The sequence below is a fragment of the Metopolophium dirhodum genome, chromosome 3 (assembly GCF_019925205.1).
Source record: "Metopolophium dirhodum isolate CAU chromosome 3, ASM1992520v1, whole genome shotgun sequence".
NCBI lineage: Eukaryota > Metazoa > Arthropoda > Insecta > Hemiptera > Aphididae > Metopolophium > Metopolophium dirhodum.
The window spans coordinates 36,623,277-36,645,265 of record NC_083562.1 but is presented as its reverse complement, the minus strand read 5'-3'; the positions used below and the strand labels follow the sequence as shown (position 1 = coordinate 36,645,265).

General features: G+C 30.5%; 1 protein-coding gene across 2 annotated transcripts in view; it reads right to left on the bottom strand.

The window, feature by feature from the left end:
• Positions 1-336: 336 nt before the first annotated feature.
• Positions 337-21,989, bottom strand: part of LOC132941687 (protocadherin Fat 4) — a 48,091-nt gene continuing 26,438 nt past the window's right edge. For both annotated transcript variants that reach the window (XM_061009836.1, XM_061009835.1), the window contains exons 3-18: positions 9,809-9,898; positions 9,601-9,731; positions 9,421-9,486; positions 7,961-8,053; positions 7,697-7,804; positions 6,715-6,816; positions 6,476-6,601; positions 6,010-6,100; positions 5,813-5,922; positions 5,242-5,556; positions 4,228-4,427; positions 3,966-4,080; positions 3,751-3,905; positions 3,505-3,686; positions 2,748-3,040; positions 337-814 (exon numbers count right to left, since the gene is read on the bottom strand). In XM_061009836.1, coding sequence (XP_060865819.1) covers positions 737-814; positions 2,748-3,040; positions 3,505-3,686; positions 3,751-3,905; positions 3,966-4,080; positions 4,228-4,427; positions 5,242-5,556; positions 5,813-5,922; positions 6,010-6,100; positions 6,476-6,601; positions 6,715-6,816; positions 7,697-7,804; positions 7,961-8,053; positions 9,421-9,486; positions 9,601-9,731; positions 9,809-9,898 — 2,255 coding nt within the window. In that variant the 3' untranslated portion in view covers positions 337-736. The remainder of the gene's footprint in view (positions 815-2,747; positions 3,041-3,504; positions 3,687-3,750; positions 3,906-3,965; positions 4,081-4,227; positions 4,428-5,241; positions 5,557-5,812; positions 5,923-6,009; positions 6,101-6,475; positions 6,602-6,714; positions 6,817-7,696; positions 7,805-7,960; positions 8,054-9,420; positions 9,487-9,600; positions 9,732-9,808; positions 9,899-21,989) is intronic.

Sequence of the window (21,989 nt, the reverse complement as noted above, 5' to 3'; positions counted from 1 at the left end):
TAATAATAATAATAATGATATACTGTGGTCTGTGTGAAATTTAGACCTATTTAAACTTTAAATACAGAAAATATATTAACTCGGTAATTTAATACACTTTTTGGATAACTGTCTAATTTTTTATTGAACATTATAATTGTTCAGCCCTTACAAATCTATTCAAACCGCTCAGGAGCAGAAATCACATCCTTCTGACTGCTGCCCCAGTGCGCAAGCCTATGACATAAATACTAAAATACAATATAAGGATTAATACGAGGAATGTCTACACAATATATACATTTATTAGGTATGTAAAATGCATCAATTTAAAATACCATTTTATGTAATATTATTTATTGAACAGCAATTGTAGATGTTTAATAAACATATATTATATAGGTAGTATAGATATTTTATATAATTCAGTCCGTATATGAGACACAAATTTAAAAATAATAAAATTAATTACAAAAAAAAATTATAAATCTACATGATTATTTCTATACAATTGTCTGTTTTTATATATATATATATATAAGAGCTACACTTAACATATTATATACCTATATATGACTAAATTTAACACGCTAAAGAGGAATAATGTATTTATTTATATACACATTTTATGACGTATAATATGTACCTACCTATGAATAAATGTAATAATATATGAATACCTTATGTTATAATTTTGATCTTATCACATAGTTGTTATACTTAAGATTTTAATTAAATTTCGAATGACCGAAATATTCTAAAAATAAACGGTTAGATTGTCTTCTCTTCTCGTTTCTTCGACTGGAGTCACACTGACGCTCGGGTCGATCTCACGCTAAACAATAGAAGATAATACAATAAATTAGGTGTCATAATTTAAAAAAAATCAAACAATTATTATTGATTGGTTTGAACATCTCGCGCAGTACCTATATACACCTATAAAATATATATACTATGATATTATATTACTCAACAAGAATGTTTAATAGATCGCTCGTTATACCTATAACTGTAGCAGACTATAACCTGCATCGATGATATGCGTAACAATGTCGTAGAACATAATATCATTGGTACTGGTACATTACTATGAATAAAACTGAAATTTTGTTTATTTAAACAGAAAGTATCTCAAATATCCTGTAAATATTTAAAAAGAAATTGTGTGTTATTATTACGAATAATAACTGTCGTTTGCCATTTTTACTAATTGAGCCACACAGAAAGTTAACATACATTACAGACTACAGTGATTATATGGTTAGTAAATAATCATATGTAATAAGTATCTATATATTATTTATAATATCGGTCAATTTAAAATAAAAGTTAAAACGTACATTATAATATATTATACTAATACCCAATAAAAAAAAAACGTTATCTATACATTTTTTTAAACAATTTAAAATTAGGTACCTATCTAAAAACCTTATGCACATAATAATTGTACACTGCGTGTCGTAAATCACAAAACATTTAAGTATAGTTTCACCTTTACCATTATATTATAAAAGGTAAGTAATAGGTAGATTTAGCTTACAATACCAAACTTGTAATTATCCGATACCTATACTACGTACCTATAATCAATGGTTAGAAAAACTTAATTGTTAAATTTATTTTACTTTATAATTATTTCACTAAAACATCTCGTTTCCTTCATTGACTATAATAGTATAGCCGGTATAGATAACTACCTACCTACATAAACTATTTATTGCGTATAACTTGTCGTCTCGAACTTAACTTTCTATATTGCTCTCAGATTAGCTGTATTAGTGTTTTGACTGTTTTCGAACTGAATAATTTAGAACAAAGAACTGCAGTGTTCGGAGTACTCAAATTAAATAATTGTACTTATATCGTGTTAACGACTGCTATGCTTTGATAACTTCATTAATTTATTTTGCGTTACATGTTATTAACCTTAATACATATTCTAATTTTGGTAATAAAATGTTAATCGAGGAAATTATTCTGAGAAATAATTTTATTAAGAAAAAAATAACGATACTAATTTTAATAGACGTTAAGGGCTGTTTTATGTTTGACCTCAATTTTTAAGTTAATACCAAAGTGTATGATGGCCTGTAGAATAATTATCTGTGATTTTTAATTATTTTTTTCCACATTATTCAAAAGTTAATGTAACTGCAGAGTCTAGAGAACCACATATACATCGCATATTTTCATGTACCTGTTTATAACCATTATATACATTTAAAATAAACAAATTATTTTTACATTTATTAATTTATATTTCTTTGGGTCAAGATTGATAGGTAGGTAACTAAACAAATAATTTTTAATACCTAATTGTTGTTATTATGGTTTGAATATTAGTGAAAAATATTTTTAGTAAGCCTGGGGCAAAATTAATATAATTCAAAAAATAATATTAAAAAGTATAATAATGAAATGCCAAGGCTAAAAAATGTAATATTAAGTTTGAATAGGGAATATTTCAATTCTAAATTTATCATTCATAAATAAATGTTTCATAGACATTTCATAGATGTATTTTACTTAAAAGTTTAGAATTCATTTTTCTCAATTATATTCACAGAATAAAATCAATTTACGGCCCAACATACATATATTCTCTCATTTTTAAATATTCAATCGAACACTTTTAATGTGGACACTTCCCATGAGTTTCATAGATATAAGTTATCTATTACCTTATTATTTATGGTTAACATTTATTTCTAAATGTTTACTTTAATGTATGACAGCATCTAATTGTGATTTATTTTACATACCGTCATGTGGGCACACGAATTACGATCATCCCAGCTGAGCTTCTTAACACGTTTAGGGATAGCCTCGGTGGGCCAATGGGGCATTCTTGAAAATCTGCTCACTGGACTTGGCGTGGCTGTGGTCGTAGTGGTTGAAGAACCTGCAGGTGATCGGCCACCACCTCCACCACCCCTGGGCACTTGAGGTGGAGCTGGTGCAGGGAACTTGTGCCTAGATCTAGGAAGTGTTTGCTGTACTGCACCCATTTTAGCTCGACCATTTCCATTAGTTGTTCCAGGAAACATTCTGGTTGCTATGATAAAATAATCAAAAAATATGGAAACAGTAAGTCATTATTATGTTATATTAATCGAGCATATCAAAAATTCGTATTTCACATGATAAATGTGTTTGATCCTGCAATAATTTGGTATTTTAGAGAGTAGGGCATTATCAATTGAATAACCATCTAAATACAATTTGATTCAAATTAATTTTATAATTATTCAAAAAGGTAATTTTTAAATACAAAATAAAAATATATTCAACTATAATTTTAAAGTGTAATAAATTATTTGAACAAAAACCAATCATTTTTATCTGAATAATTAAAATAAACAATTGTTTTCAAATAGTTTTTTATTAATAAAACCGGTTTGAAAATTATCTAAATATATGTAAAAGTAAATCAAGTAATTAAATAAAAATTTGCCCAACTCTGGTGTTTTATAATTTAAATTTCGGGTCATAAGATTATGTGGGGAAAAATATACAAACTTTTAACTGTCGCAGTGTATAAAGGATCGGCAGAGTCTTCTTTTGGATTGAATAATGGGTTTTGCATTTTGGTGCCGACTCCAACTAAACGTTTTTCGTCATATATTGGATTGGTACGTTTAAATCCTTCAAACTTAGTGCGCACGTCGAAATTAGTCGCAGTGCCAAGTTTCGGTCGTTTACTAAAAAAATGATTCAGTGATAAATGAGTCAAAAATATTTTTTTTACCGAATTAAATCAAATACTTTTTTTGAATATGAACGATCAATGCTATTATAACTAAGCTGAGGACGCCCAAAATAACTCCGAATATCACGAATACTGTATAGCTATTAGCAGATGTCCGACCAGCAAACCTGACAATCGTGTCTGGCAAATGTACAATAACGGGCACCGAAGCCTATAAAAATATAAAACATTAAAAAACATGAATAAAAGAAAATATAAATCGGGCACCTACTTGTCTCGGAGGAATTCCAGTGTCTGTAGCTACAGCAACTAGATGTGCCGTGGAAGTATTAAGATCTGATAAATCACCCAGTACAATGTCTCCCGAATCTTCAATAGCAAACATTCTAAAATACAAACAAACATTAATTCCAACTGCAATGTCAGAAAAATAATACCTATCGTTTATTATTTTTGATGTGGATTAGTTGGTTATGTATTAGGTTTGATATAGGTACCTAGTATGATAAAATAATGTTAAATATTGTTTATACTTAGATTCCGGTCCTCGCAGTGCCAAAGTAACACGATCGCCACGATCACCATCTGCAGCTTCCACCTTACCAATCACCGTACCCGGTAGTAATTGAGATAAAGATATATCTGGCACATAAAACTCGTATTGTGGGTATCGGAATCTCGGATCCCAATCGTTAACGTTCAGTACGGTGATGTTGACGAATGCAGAAGTGTTCTGAAAATCACGGTTATATGATTTATATGGAAATAAATAACCAACTAAATATATATTTATGCGTTTGAGGATCCTCCTGCCACTTTTTATTTTCAACTCGGAGCCAATAGATCACTCGAATGACATTTTTCAACTCGAATCCTTATTGCACACTAAAATTTAAGTGGATGAAGAACCTCACAAACCTATGGGGTCATTGGGACAATGTCAAAATTCACAAGAGTATGGTAATTCTAGTATTTATAATCAATGGTAATTAATACTAATGCATATTGTAGATATTATAGCCTTTGATGTGTCCGATGTGTACACTCCTAATCTGCCTGCAGTCCAAACTCACGCCAATACTTAATGAGATGTGCCATCTGCTCAGGTAACCGCCCAGCGAAATACAAGGGATGCGCTTTTGCATGAAGGTCTCCTTTTTAAACTCTGTAAATGTCTTATCCATTTACTATTCCTATAGACTCTTGTCGCTGACTATTATGCCGATGATTAATTTATATCAACGTTACACAATGATCCATTAATTATCTCAGCAAATGTACAATCCCATTTAAATCTACTTTCATGTATCCATATAACATAACTTAACCAGAACTATTCGAAGTATGGGAAAACTGAGGAAGACGACAAAATGGAACACGTGGTATTAAAACAATATTGACGTATTAATCGTTCTATAAATTATGCTCTTGTAGTAGTCTAATAGGTATAAATCAGTAACCTAAATACCTAATGCAGTATAATGCAGACAGGAGTTTGTTTCGTATGAAAATTCGTCGCAACAATATTGTAATAATATGGTACCTACCATGAAACTGTCGGTGGCAAAAGCATAAAACACGTAATTGTCAATCGTTTCGTAATCCAGTGGTTTTTTCAAAACGATGTCGCCGTTGATCGAAATTGAAAATATGTCCGTATAGTTGCTCAGCCAATACTTCAGCCGCTTGTCCTTTGGTTTGTTGGTGATCACTGTCAGCAGGACGCTATCTAGCGGCACGTTTTCCAGCACTCCCGCCTGATAGTGGTCTTGTAGAAACTGAAGTTCCCGAAGTGACGTGCCCGGTCGGCTTATAGCCAACGTGGCCAGCGCGTAACGATCGGCGTTATCGAATTGTGTGGCCTGAAATACATATTATTTTTTCAGTTCGTTGACGTCCTGTGACACGGTAAGTGGTAACCCATATTAAAGACGTAAATAGCGGGTGGGCAGGTCTGGGAGTGCATGGGGCTAAAGCGCTAACTAAAACCCGAAGACTTTCGAAGAGTCTGGTATAGACCTGGGTTTCAGCACTCCATCCCCCAAATGCCAAACACTATTTTCGACTATATAATGCGGTAACTGAGCGTCTTTGCAATACGGAGTTTAGTATACATACTCGAATGACCATGGTGACAGGTTGCAACAAATCGTCTTCTGGAATGGCACGTTTAACGGTAACACTACCCGAAACTCTGTCCAGTTCAAAGTATCGAGAGTCTTGAGTATCTAAATTATGACATTACCGAGATAAAATTGAACTTTTAACGTATAACAATTATTCATATTAAATCCATTTTCAATAGGTATACTGACCAGAGTTCAGAGTGTAAAATATATTGGCGTTTATTCCAAGGTCTTGATCGTATGCAGCAATTTCTCTTGGAAACACCCTAAGTTTTGTGCCCTGATTATGTGCAAAATAAAAAAATAAATACATGATATTATATTGTATAACTAATATAAATTTGATCATTCCTGCAGTGAGTTTAATGCATTCACGCGTGTTTATCGTGTTATTGCATGGAAGAAAATATTTAGTTCGGTAAAAGTTGTCTTACTATAATAATATACCACAGCGAATATCAAAAAACGTATTTCATATTTTTACCCACTGAAAATTGACAAAAATTATTTCGAAATATTAATTTATTGCATTATTGCAAATTAAGAACGTTTTGCCATATAATTTATAATACACAGGTGGTTTTAGAGCGCATTAAATTCACGGCCTCGTCTATGATCAGTCTATTGAAAAGTTTTGGTGTTCAATGTTCGTTACTTTGACAGCATTATCAGGTAAAGTGGCAGTATATCTTTCGTCGTAAAACTTTGGATTTTGATCATCTGCATCAATGATGTTAACAAATATGACTGTATCTGTATATTGTGGTGGATTGCCTTGATCCTAAAACAAAGAAGTCCAGTCAAAAAAATCGTACGAAATTATTGTATGCCATCTTAATATGTAAGTACAGTATTATCACTATTATCTGTCATTATCTGTAGTTTTGAAATTACCTGTGCTCGAATACCGATGGTAAAATTTGAAAGGGTTTCGTAGTCCAACGCTTTCCTTAACACCAGGGTTCCTTCTAGGCCGTTGACGAAAACGAAAAAATCCTGTAATAATCGTCATAACATTAACTCGTAATTTGCTATACATTTTAGATCTACCGTGCGTCTAAATATAAACTACCTATACTCAGGCACGGGTCCAGACTCTGTAGAGTCTAGAGTGAAGATCTGTGAGGGGCCAGTAATTTAAAACGTAATATATCATGGAAAATCATAGGTACATGTTTTACTTACATATTTTGTATTATAAAAGTGTCACATGTTATTATCAATGTTTTTTTATATATAATTTATTTATTTGAAAAAAAACCATCGATATACTATTGTATACTTCAATTATTATTGAATCAATTTAAATGCAATTTTTCATATGACCGATGGTAAAATCGGAGAGTGTGTTTATGGTGTATTTGAGTGGATCCGTCCCTTTATATTTAAGTGGTAGGTACCTATATTATATACTATAATATTATTATACTGATGTCATAAAAATCGTATAATCTATTTTCAACTATAATGTATACTATTATATATAGGTGTCCAGTTCGTTTACATACATAATAAATGTATAACATACCTCCAGGATCGTTTTACTCCCACCTATGAAAATTGGCTGCACAAAATACACAATCATGGTAATAAAATATAATATCGCGAGCAAAGCGTTTACGAGTCGGAGAAAAAAAATTTAATATAATGGGTACTATTTTCGGAGGGTATATATAAATATATCATATCATATCAAACAAGCCACGCGACACATAGGTAAATACTAAATAGGTATATTATTGTAAGGTATACTAAGGTATGCATGTAAAAAAATATACATAAAGACGCGTTATTCAGTAACGATATTCGAATAAAACATTTATTATTATAACGTTGCGTGTCGGTTCGATAAACAATAAATAGTTGTTCGACTTACTGAATGCGGTCCCGGAAGCACGGTATAGTGTACGGTGGAAAACGGTCCGAGTTGATCGGCGTCGACGGCTTTGATGCCCTGTAACACTCTGGTCCCGACCACGGTCACCTGTAAATGCGTGGAAAATTGGTTGAAAACAAAAATAGGGTAATATACTAATATATAGGTATATGAACTTAATGGCTAATACCTATAACAGTAAGCGTATAATTATAATATAATGAAAAACAAAAAAAAAAACGTTTTAAGTAAATTAATTCATACCTCTGATATATTGAGTACGTAAGGGGCATTGACAAATATGGGGGCGTTGTCGTTGGCGTCGGTGACTCGAATACTCACGGGAATGGCGAAGTTCTGAAACACACATGAAGTTAGATACCTATACCTAAAGTATAATATTATTTTATTGTTGCGTTTATTTTTCGTTGGAAGTCCAAAAACGGAATGATGTTTTATCTTATTTTAATAATATAATAATTAAAATAAATTAGGACTATTGGAATATACTTTCAGTCATAGGCACAATTAGGGTAATTTTTCGGTGGGAGGGGAGGAGGGGGGGCTAGAATTGTGTTAGCAGTATGATAGACCCTGATAATTTATATTTTAAACTTAAATACGATTGAAAAATTGGTGGGCTATCGATAAAACCGAAGGAGGGGGGGGGCTAAAATCCCACCCTGATTGCGCCTATGCCTACAGTATGATCTTGTATCTTTTTATGATCTTTAGAGTATAATTTTTCAAGTACATGGTACTTATATATGTATATGGTTCAGACATAAACAAATTAACAAACATATTATGTGGTTTTTATTTTTTTAGTTTATATTTATTTTTCCTGTTTTGTGTGTTATGTGAGTAATTTTTATTTATTTTATTTTTTATTAATATTCGAAAAAAATTGTAAGAAACATTTTACCTCAGTGGATATAATTTGTACAATATTATATAACCACTATATTACTGTAGTAATATTGTACCTATTATAGTATAAGATTTATTGGATATAATATAATATTATAAAATACTGATTTTTTGTAAATACACGTTTATAGCTATTGATGTATATACTAAAATTGTTTTTACCTTACTCGATAGCGTGTTAGCTAGGTATATTATTCGTAAAATATAATAATGACACGATAGAGAGTAGTGAGTGTTGACGCGTATATAAGTGCTTACGTTTAATATTTATATTTTAAACATCAAAATATTATGTTTTATTTTTATATATTGTTGTTGTATATTTTGTATATTAATATTATACATTTAATTTTTAAGACATTTTGTATGTAGAGAATTTTTACCATTTTGCCTTTTTTATGCTTCTAGTGCATTATTTATATTTATTTATTGTACATGTATATATAAAAGAATAAAGACGCTCTGGTTTAAGGAAAAGTATTTCATTAATTGAAGTTAAACCTGATAAAAATAAAACAAATTTTTGAAAACTCACATAAGACAAAAACACGGATATTTAGGTACAGTGTACATTTATACCATTAGGCATTAGCTAGGGACAAGACTAACAAATTAGGGACAAGTCTTACGAAAACTGTGTTCCTTTATGCCGTGGTCGCACAAAAAAAGGTATACCTATATAGGCTATAGGTACCTATAAAATATATATAAATAAAAATAGAGAAAAAGGAATGTTCAATGACAAAGAAAATATTATAATAATATTATATAATATTATAACAACGTGAGCTTACGGGATCGGCTGTATGTTTTCGCTCGCAGATCACATTTACGTAAACGGAAGATGGTCCAGAAATACCCTGAAATGACGGAACGTACGAATAATATTAATATTATAATAAGTATCATTGTTAAATGTTAGCTGAATATCAATATTGGTAATGATGATAATTATTTATAATGATTTAATATACTTCTTTATCCAATAGTTTGGTCAGACTGAGTTCTTTTGTACCGGGTAGGATGGCGACCGGACTGTCCACCTCTTTCAGTGATAAATTTATGTTTCCAGTTTCGGACGTGTCTCCGTTTATCTTCAAAACGCCTGTAAAAATCGAGGTAGTTATAGTTACGTTACCGTAGTCTTAATGATATTACAAAATAAACATAAATTGGTTATACCAATAATAGATCCGACTGGTACATCTTCGGATACGAAGAAGCTTTCGGCCGAACCGCCATTTTCCAAATAGCATCGATTGTCCACCACAGCTATAAAAGTAAAGTTTAATTAAATAATGAATATTTGTGAGTGCATTAAAATATAAATTTTGTTTCCGTGTGTAAAAATGTACTACTTGAATTATTTTTAAACGTGTAAATACTTTATGTTATAATATTAAATAACCTGATATTTATTATGATTGGAAATTATTTCTGATTGATGACCACTTTGCAGTGTTAAAGTAGGTAGGTTTTCTATTACAGCGTTATAAAACTTCAAGTTTTATTACTATACAATAATGCTATGTGAGGATCGAGGAATGCCTTAAAAGTAAAAATGGATAGATTAGTAATAATATCCAATGAATTCAAATTCTTTTATTTTATTATTATTTTTTTTTTTTGAAACCCGAGTAAAACAATGAGATGGAAAATGCTGCTTTCGCCAACCGTAACGGAAGCATGTTCCTATGTACAGATGGTGAATAAGTATATAGGCAACAGGTGCCAGGTGGCTGTTGAGGAGCTCAAGTGTATCAGCGCACTACCTATATATTATTATAGGTTATGTTTGGAGTAACAGGAAATCCGTTTCGGATTTAACCGAACAAATCGCTACCGATGCACGCAAGATTCTCCTCACGGTGCATAACTCATAAAAGTACGGCGTTTCACGTCACTTATATTATACGCACTTATACCATATAATGTATATATATATATATATATAATGTTTGTGTGTGTGATTGTCAGTGTTATTTGGGGGAACGATATCTTTATATATAATATAATGAATAACTACACCGTGACGTGTGTCGCTCGGTCTATTAGAAGTTTTCGTTAACTTGCGACGTTAACATTAAGGTTTTTCTCTATTGCAGGTGAATTCCACCACCAATGAAATACTTAAAAGATTAATTTTGTTTTATCGTGAATATTAATATATATTATAAATATATTTAAAATTAATGCTACATATTATGATTAAATACATTGATTTTCCTAGATTGAGTTATATATTTCAATATATTTACCTATATATTTGAGAAATAAAATGTAATTTTATAATTTAAAAATACTTTGTGTTAGATATTTTACGGTATTGTCTTATATTCACGATAAAATAATCACATTGGAAACCTACAAATAATTGTAAAGTACACAGAGTAACTTGACAAACTCAACATTCCCAACACCCTAGACGCAGCACTCAGACCGAACGCAGACACCACGCCAACCAAATTTAAACTTTTTTAAGAAAATCGGAATTGTTCGATTTAATTTAAAAAAAAAAAAATTGTAATTTACCTATCTATTTTCAGTTCTTGAGTGTTAATAGCCGTAAAAGACATAAGGATACCGATCGATTGTTCTACATTGAAACATTTAATAATAAAATAATTTTAAACGTTAAAACGTCCAAACTTACAGTAGGTAGTTGCGGAGGTTGTTTTCGATACCTTTAAACGTTTTCGAAATTGACTATTTAGTTTTCATATGTATAATGTAATACCAGCGGCGTACCGCGACCAACGGGAAAATTCAAATTTCTCAATAAAATTAAAATACAAATTATTTTCAATACATCATATATTTGGTTTATTGGTCAACGAATTTTATCAAATTGCTTGCCACCGCCGTAAAATATACATATTGTGTCGTTGCACTCTGTTTCACATTTACTATACGTATTATGTACTTTGTACATTGTACCTATAATATAATAAATAATAATAATATGATGCGCCTGCAATAATTTCTACGAACCCACAAAAATTATGTGCAATGTGAATATGGTTATAATATTATAATAGCCTCATATTATAATCTAACTCGTCGTAGGTAACATATTAATAATATAATATAATATAATATAATATGATATTATAATATAGGTATATAACAATAAACGTTCTCGTAATATTCATTGATATAATATTATCTAAATTGCGTACATAATAAGTAGGTATATGATTTGTTGTATTACAGCTAATTAATCCAATCACAATTAATATTCACAATATTTTGTTCTGCAGAATATAATATATTATTCTATTACAATAATATGTTCAGCATTATGCCGATTAGGTATACCGATAGTAATGTTGGCCCTTATACCGATTCTTTATTTAATTATTTTTCAATTATAATTTATATTATGGAGAATAGACAATATTGACGTCGTCATTCTTAATTACGTGCTACTCGCTCAGTGATTTGTTTGATTATTATTGTTTATTATATAATAATATAATATATAATAGTCAATGCGTAAATACATCTGATTTGAATTAACCGAGGTGTAATAATATCAAAATTCGAAGATAATCGACGCTTATTCTAACCTCGGGATAAGTCACTTATTGTACACGGATAACATTTCAACATTTTAAACGCATTTTAAATTTATCTAATATAAGTAGACAAATTCAGTAGTAATATGTAAAATGTAAAAATAATCAAGAAATGTGTATTTATGTATTCCCTATCCCCTCCCGAAAACCGCATATTAATGCGATGTCACTGGACAGGATTATTTAGTGTTACCTTTAAAAGGAATCACACTGTATATATTAAGTTCTTAATATTTTTTTGTCAACTGTATAAATTGTTTTTGCTTTGCTTTGTTAGAGAACTCTGTATTAAGCATAATGCTTCTTTCAGAGAGATGGAAGTGGAAAATGAGAGTGATGAGTTTGGGTTGGTATATGAGGCAATTAGGTACTATGTCAGTGGTTTTCTATAAGAAAGTGTTCTTTCGAGAAGCCTTTGTACTGATTTCAGAAATATGATTGAAACTAGATTTTTTAATTTTTTAAGTGAGAGAGGATTTGTTTTGTTTCATGAAGTCTTTAAGTGTAAAATGTCGATCAGCTCCTGCTAAAGGATTTAAATGCGTGTTATAGCCTCACTTATTATGCCCATAATAATTATTATTACGTTTCAGCTACTATACACGCCTGATTGTTATATCGATGTTTATTTACTAAGATGGTTTTTTTTTTTTTTTTTGACAGATATCTAACCTATGGAAAACGTTGCCACGAGAGACGACCATTTCAAATTTTTGAGTTTCACCAATGTTGAATGAAAATATTTATGACTTATAATTATATAGGTATATTATGCTAATTTGCTAATCCGGCGACACGTACTTATACCAACAACAACAGCTATACATCAAAATACAATAATAACACTACATTAGTATGTACCTACACTTATGTAGGAGAACCGTTCAGCGATTTCGAGCCACTTGTTAAACGGTCGTGACGACTACCGTGCCGTCTGCAGATTTATCGCATATGCATAAATGATAATAATAATATGTATGTATATATTATATTCAATATTATAATGGGTACCTACGTCTGAGCATTATAACTTACTTTTCTAAAATAATTTTCACATGGACTTCGCGTCGTATCGGACAATGTGAACGTTTCACGTTCCGTCAAAATCAAAGGATTATTTCGTGATCATCTCCGAACGCGTAATATTGTTTAATGCATAATTCATTTTGTATAAGTGAGTGTTGTAGTGTTATAGGTATGTGTACGCGAAATAATCGTATAATATAATATGTAATATGTTATTGTTTTGTACTGAAGATCTGATTTTCCGGATACGGTGAACATATACGGACGCGTAACGTATACAAACAGCACACACAATATTATTATTGTATACATTTTATATTTTAAAACGTCCGAAGAAGTGTCAAAATATTACGACTGTATAATATTTTTATGGTTTTTAGTGAAACGTGCAATAATGTCCTTCTCACCTCCTCAAATAATAACTAAAATGCTACCTATGTATATTATGATTTATAACATTCGTTTAAGGGATGTGGTTTAAGTTGCGAGTCAGCTATCTTTTAATTATTTATTCATTTAATTTGTTATTATTGTGAATTATTTAAATTATCGCATTTTTTATTGAGACTATATAGTTCACCTTCTACTCTGAGTCATGGCTAAACCCCCGAAACTCGGGAAAAGAACTAAAAAGTTCCTCCATAATCATGCGAAAAATGAAACTATAGTCTATAGTAATTTTAATATAGAGTATAAAATTATTATTTTTACTCGACCGACCCATTATTTGATGGTTGTATTCATGTACCTATTATCACTAAACGAATAAAACTGTACCTATAATTGATATTAGGTACGTGAAATTTATGTTCAAAAATATTAATTACGAGATGTGACTATAGAGAAATAATTTTGCAAAATCATCATTATACAACATTATACAAGTATAATATAATGTATTTATAGATAGAATACACTGTGTCGTCGAGTTCTACAAATCCCTAAATCAAATAGGGACTAGAAAGCCCGGATTCAGACCTGTAGGTGGCCAGGGGCAGATATACTCGCAAGTCGTATGCTCCGTCAAAATACAGCTCGTTTCTTATCCATGTTTGGACATTCTAATATTGGACGCATTGGCATACACATAACTTTATAATTACTCACTAGCTGTTATGAAATAAAATCAGTAATATCGCCACCATTGATTAATTATACCTAGTAGGTATTGTGTAAAATTAATCAATGATATAACTCTCATTAAATTTAAAGTAAAATAATTTTTTAGTTTTTTTTAAATAATATAATTTATTAGTTTGAACACGTATAGTTATTACTTTAATACTTATGTAAAATATTACCAAAGTATAATGCGATATAGAATTAACACTTTGAAAGAATATGCTTATCTTTATGTAACACCTAACGGGCAAGATCTTATTATTATATTCAGTTATGTTTTCCTTATTTTTTTCACTTCTCTGCTCCACTGAGATAATGTTTTGTTTCAGAGATTACTATCTATCGAAACATATTTATTTTTATTTTTTAACATAATAATATTATCTTAATACTCATTTATGTGTATCTGATTTAATTAATTATGACCAAATGGCCAAAATAATATCAATGTTAAAATAACCAATGCAATAACAATAATTGTTATTGTTGCTGTCTTCATCGTTGAATCTCAAGAAATTTAAGTATTTTAAAAGCAGACGGCAATAGTCGAAAACACTATATTTGGTAACGACCCGGTAGATAGTTCTGGACAGTGGACACTGATACATACTATTTTCACAAGAATACATAATATAATACACTAATATAGTATATATTAATGATTTATTTTTCTCTAGTTAGTTTTCACAATAAAAATAACTTTAATGACCATTTAATAAAATTAAAATTAGGTACCTATAATAAAATTGTACGCAATTCTTTTAAAAACCATTTGAGTTAAAGGATCCAAGGTATGTATAATACCTGGTGTACTATACCTGGTGTCTATATAATATAATGTATATATCGTAAAATATTATAAATAATAAAGTCGTTATTGTATTCATTTACATGTTACTAATTTGAAAATCAGCTATAGGTATATTATTATATTAAGCTATAGCCTACAATAGTAGCTATACAAACATTTGTTTTAATTTTTTTTTTTTTTTTTTATTGGGTAACCCGCGGCAACATAGGCCATTGGGTGTGGGTAGGGCACTGTAGGTTTTATATTGGGTAGGTTTGGTACACGTGTGTGTTGTGTTTGGCAGAATTTCTAATGGGGCACCCGTAGGTTTCTGCCGTGCCCCGGGGTGGGGGGATGGCGGCACTTGTTCTCCGGACACCGTGACTTGCACGGAGAAAAATGCCGCCCAGTGGTCGAGGATCGAACTCGGACCGGCTGTGCCGAATCCGTCGCGTTAGACCACTCGGCCACCTCGTCCCCCATTTGTTTTAATTGTTGGATTGATTTATTTAATGTATAATTTAGATTCATAATATAATATTATTGCATACATAAATGAGACGTACATTTTGACGATGGTATAATCCGTGTTTAGAAAAATATAATGTAGGTGGGTATAATATAATCTGTAGTAAATAACCGTTTAACGTAAAATAACATTTTAACCGATAAAATGTAATTTAGGGGCTAGGATGGTCCTTGTGGTGAAGAAAAAAAGTTAAATAATTTTGATCCAGTACGCTCCTCTCATTTTTTTCATTACTATAAGAAAGTAAATTTAGTATACTATATACCTATTTTATTTAATATATCAAATATATGTCATAAGATCTCCACAGTGAAGCTTTGATGTGTTTTTTCTATTAAAACCTATACGTATTATATGAACTGTAGTAGTATTAAATTATATTCCAATTTGCACCATAATATCTATCTATATATATTTTATAGGTGTATTTCAAAGAAAACGTTTATTCGACGTATCTTCAAACAAAATGTACCGCTAAGCTAGCTGAGCTAATATAATATTTGGTGTGGTAAAGTGCGATTTCACGGTAAAATTGATCGAGAAAAAAATTACGAGATTAACAGTTTTTCTTAGTACCTATATATAGACATAAAATATTGATCTAAATCGCCATACCAACACGTATACTATGTAACTTAAGAATTATACGGTTGTACAAAATTCTATATTTATTCCGTAAAACTTAATAATCATAATGTAGGTAGTGTTCGATGCATTTTATTTACTAACTTACTATATTATTATTATAGTCTCGATGAGTAATCAAATTCGACATTAGTTACCACATTACACACTAAAATTTTATAGACAGTAAACTAATAAACCGAATAATTGACATTTCAGTTTAGAAACGTGAATTAATTAAGGTCCACCAATAAAGAAAAATTATACCAATATACCTATATTATAGTTAAATTAAATGCTTGACGGCTGACGCCGATGATTTAAAAAATCTAAATATTCACTTATATATAGAAATGACAACGGCACAAAACCTTTTCTGTATTTGGTAACAGATTTACTAAACTATATTATGTAAAGTACAACAAGTCTAATGTCTATAATAGTAAATATTATATAAAATAGCCGAATAGGTTATATATAGTTGCTAGATGTACCTACTACAGCAAATTAGGTTAACCGCTGACACCATGATAGGTAGGTATTATAATAATTGTCTAGTTAACTACATCAATACTATTATTTATTATACCTACCATAGACTGAGGTTAATTTCGAATAAAAATATCAACAATAATAATATAAGAAGACGATCGATGATATGGTTAGTAAGTCTTCACTTTTTAATTTATTGTTTTCTCTCTATGCAATCGTATAATATAAAATGAAAAAAAAAATGTTTACCGCTTAGCCAGTCGTCAGGAACGATATTATCCGATGACCACAATAACTTGACGTAATCAAAAATTCTAATACAAATAAGTATTTTCGAAGACGATTTCGCAGTGATTTCTATTTAAGCTCTGCAGAGTGATGAATAATAATACATATTATTACAAAACTGTAGAAAATGTCAAAATGAAACCTGTGCTGCTATGTATTACCTATATTATACGCCTACTAATGTACGTTACTAAACAGTTATAAACATTTGGATCACCGATAAGACTTTTCAGTTAATTTTTTTTTTGTTTCGAGCATGACCTGCACGATCCGTCTATGGGTTTAATTATTTTTTTATAAATCAGTTGCTAATATTTTAATATGATCTAGTTATTATGGTACCTAATTACTAATTTTACTTCGATCGTGGTTAGATTAAAATAATATTTATTTGGTAATTTGGTTAGAATATAATGTTTAATATAATATTTTTTAAGAAATATATTATTATAATTTAAATCAAAATCACTTAGGTGCAACAGGTCGGCCAACTATATAGATAGTATAGGTACACACTATGCACTATGCAGCTTTGCGGCCTACCTTCTTAAACATTAAAACCTCTAAAACTTATCCTAACCATATCAATATATATATATAGGTATACAAGCAAATTAAATTATCACTGACAATTGGAAACCAAATTGTTGAACCATATACATAAATAATCCTAAACTATTGCATCTCTTGAACTTTTAGATTCTGAGTTGAACGTATTGATTTTACAATGATATGTGAGTTTTTATTCTGTTTCTACACACGGTAAGTAGTAGGAATAACGCTTCGATTTTCAACTCCAGTATCTTTTCCAATGGGAAAGTGAATCTAATTGATGCATTTGGGAGAAAAATATTTAAAATTCCCAGTACCTAGCTTTTAAAAGACCCGGGAACAATATCGATGATAAAATGTCGGTCAAAATACTTGAAAATGTAACAGGTACAAGGTTCTTCGAATGTTGTTGTTAGTAGAAATTAAAGAAAAAAGTAGAGCGTAAATCCACAATGATTTTTTTATGAGCGTCTGAAGTTCAAGATTTCACAAAATTCGTAAAAATCACTTAAAATTTTAAATTTTTTTTGAGTTAGGAATTCATGAAAAATTTAATATCTAAGATTTTTAATACAAGATTCCTCGTAAGTATGCTTACTTTTAATCAATAACAAAAAATGTCTACCGAAAAGTCAAATAAAATTGTTATAAGCATTTAAAGTTCAAATGTTGACGACATTTATCAAATTGAAAACTTACAAATTAATTAGTAGTTATAATAGTAGTTAATTAGTAGTATTAGCTCATGAATATATTATTATTTCATGCACATACAAAATATATTGAAATTCCATGTTAATTTTTAAATTAACACTAAAAATAAATTTAAAATGAACATAGGTATCGTCATTAATTATAAAAATTAAAATCATAATACTTATTCGACTGCGTATAATATAGATCCATTGTATAGATTTTAACGTTTATAAACACGATTTATATACATAAAAAAAATATGAGATAAAGTTCTAACCTCAGCACGAAGTCATGACTGGTTCAACTAAATAAATATTATAATAACAACTAAAAACCCACCGAGCGATTTCGACAAATTGTAATTGGCAGACACCTAAAACAAGTCCATATACCTACAATAAGCTGCTCAAAGCCGCGTTCTTTAGCAATGCAGGTGGAAATGCATACGATTATAATATTTCGGGATCGTTATTGCAAGTATATAATCAGCCGACAGTGCATATTATTATTGCACTACGACGATAATAATATAAAAACGTTGTCACGATCCGACGACCGTATAATATTATGTATGCATGTACCTGTGTACCTATATACCTATATAGCATATATCAGTGACTTCGATCGACCGAATCGCGATGTGTCAATTCGTTCGACTCCGCGGTGCAGAAATGAATAATCGAGCGAAAATGATAGTAAGCATATTGTATTATTAGAATACTGTATAGGTACTCGATATGTTATGGTGCAATTCATTGCACGATCGGTCTGCGAATGCAGGAGATACGTCGTAAGTATACCTATTACAGTTGTCGCGGGATAGTGGGCGGTTGAATTTTAGACTTTGTCTATAATATTATATTATAGGTAGGTATACCCGCTACAGTACCATAGGTTCGGCGATGTGGAGATTTCGGATGGCGATCTCGCAAGATGAAAACCACGGGTCTTAAATGAAGATATTTCGCAACGATGAGGTTTTATGCAAACATAATATACGATTCTTTTCACAGAAAACGCTCGTCATTTTGTATGAGATATCGCGGTAATGATTTCTCGGGGGCCTTTTCCCCTTTTCAATCACGACCTGCGGTGATATTTTTAGTTTAATAACAATATTATTCTGTATTAATTATTAGGTGTACAGCAGAAAATTTTTCCAAAAATTTTGACTTATAGCTACTATATCATTATACTACAAATATCGAAGAGTCTGAACAAATAGTTTTTCCTTCTGTTTACAAGAATAATAAAGAAGACTATTGATATTATAGGTGGGCAGTTGAACGTATGAGCATCAAACTCGTCAAACTCGATACTTAAAATATAAACTTTAAGAGCTTAAAAAAAATAAAAACTAATATTTCAATATTTGACACTTTATTTTCTAAAAATATATTTTGTTTCCGAATTATAATATTATGGTAACTAGTACCTACCTACGTACTTAGAAACAATATACGTGGTTTTCCAAAACTTTGAAATAAACTGAGAAATACATCTAACTAGTAACTATATGTATTTATATAAAAAAAGTATCTTTCTTTTTCAAAATGATAAGACAAAAATTGATTGCAATACCTATGTGAGCGTTCACCTAAAAGGATTTTTCACTCTGTATGATGTTATATAACATTATAATTATATAGTTTTATGTTTGACACTTTTCTTAAATCCTGACGGCGGCTGTTATTTTATCTTAAGCAATATGCATAATCTAATAATTTAGTGTTTGAGCCCACAAAGTGCACAACATGCTCAAATATCTGAACAACAACAGATCGTGATTTTCATTTTCAACTTATTCGTCTGTTTCATCAGGAGCCATAATAATATATTATATTATGTAACGCACCGCGCATGCGTAATAATATTATTTACAAGCTCAAGACGTGATATTTCGAGTAGGTACCACGGTTTAAGATATACAGGTTAAACATCGGCCTATAACGAATAGTGCTTTATGGTGACTGGTGAACCAACCTGTATATTATCTTAAATCGTGGTAGGTACACACAAACTCATATTTCCTCTTGGACAGGATTGGATATTATGTCTCATACGACAAACGTCTCCGGTGATATTGATTTTTAGTATATCAACGAACTGCACAAGTATGAATTTGAGTGATAAACAAAAACAAAATTTCTTTTAGTAATAACAATTATAATAATTAGTAACTAGGTAGGTAATAATAGTGTTCATTATTGTATATATTTTTATTTTATTTAGAAGTGAAGTAACTTAAGTTGTACCCACCGAGTGAAATCAATAATATTTTTGTATAATATTTTAAATTAAAATAACTAACACGGGCTACGGCTCTTATTTAGCGCAGTTGGTTTATCAACCCTGATTATGACAGCGAGTACAGCGGCTATAGTCTATCGAAACTAAAATGTTTTAAGAGCAATATTGGCTTATGAAAAGATAATTTTAAGCGCAATCGGTAAACTCCCGATTATAATAATACACTGAGGTATTTATTTTCAAACATAGGTACATTTTGAAGATTTTATTCGTTGTGTTTTAATTGCACACGCCGGATGAGAAAACAATATCTTTTCGATTTGAAGAAATTTTGTGAAATTTACAGTTATTTTATTAATAACATTTTTCCAATTATTAAAAATGATTTAATTTCGTTAAGTAGGTACGTCATGAGAAAAGGGTTGGAAATAAAACGAAAAAAAAACAAAACAAAACAGAAATAGGACCGGAAGTGACGTTACGCTTGCCCTTGCGGAACATCCGGCTGCTCCTCGACCAACCGTGTACTAGAATATTTAGCTTCCACCAGGATTAGTCAGTAAGTTTTACCAAGGACTCTAGGCTGATAATTTTTTTCCTCGAAAACAATAGAAAAGATCGGACCCTCGTATCATTTAATATGGATGTGCTGCGACTCCGGTTGATGGTCAGGTCGTTGTTGTGTAGTATTATACCGCCCATATGATATTATAATACCTAACAATTTACTATCAACCGACTGAAGACTAATTAAGAACGATCCCCGCAATCATCGAATTTAACCTTCGAGATTCATTGCATCGGTGATAATCACCCGCTATATAGACTATAGAGACGACAAAGAAATCGATAATAATAAAAATAACAATATATAGGACATAGGAACGTACTCGTATATTTCCAAAATTATTTATAAGTTGGCCATCTAAGTATTTCGCTCAACCGATGGCGTATACATATCGCGAAAATTCGGATTTTTGAAATAATTATAGACGTCAAACGCACGTCGTATCCGTATTACGAGTGTCAAAAACCCACACAAGACGGTACATACTATACACTCATTAGATAAATGATCATTATTTTACCGATAAATTTTTCTTTGATTTATACTTTTAAAAAACCATTATCTATAATGATGGTACAGCTCGAAAACCCCGTGTAGCCACATGTTATACGACATTATATGTGTCTTGGATACAGAAAACGACAACTTTCTAAGCATGACTATATTGAACTCATAATACCTACCTTACTTATTTAGGATGGTACCTATATGGAATGAATATAATTTATCACCAAACAGCGACGTACTACTTTGGGTTTGCAGTATGAATTTTTAGTGTGTTTCTAGTATAATTGCGGGATTTGGGTTAGATTTTCCAGTGTCAACGTTTCGAGATTATATTTTCAAAA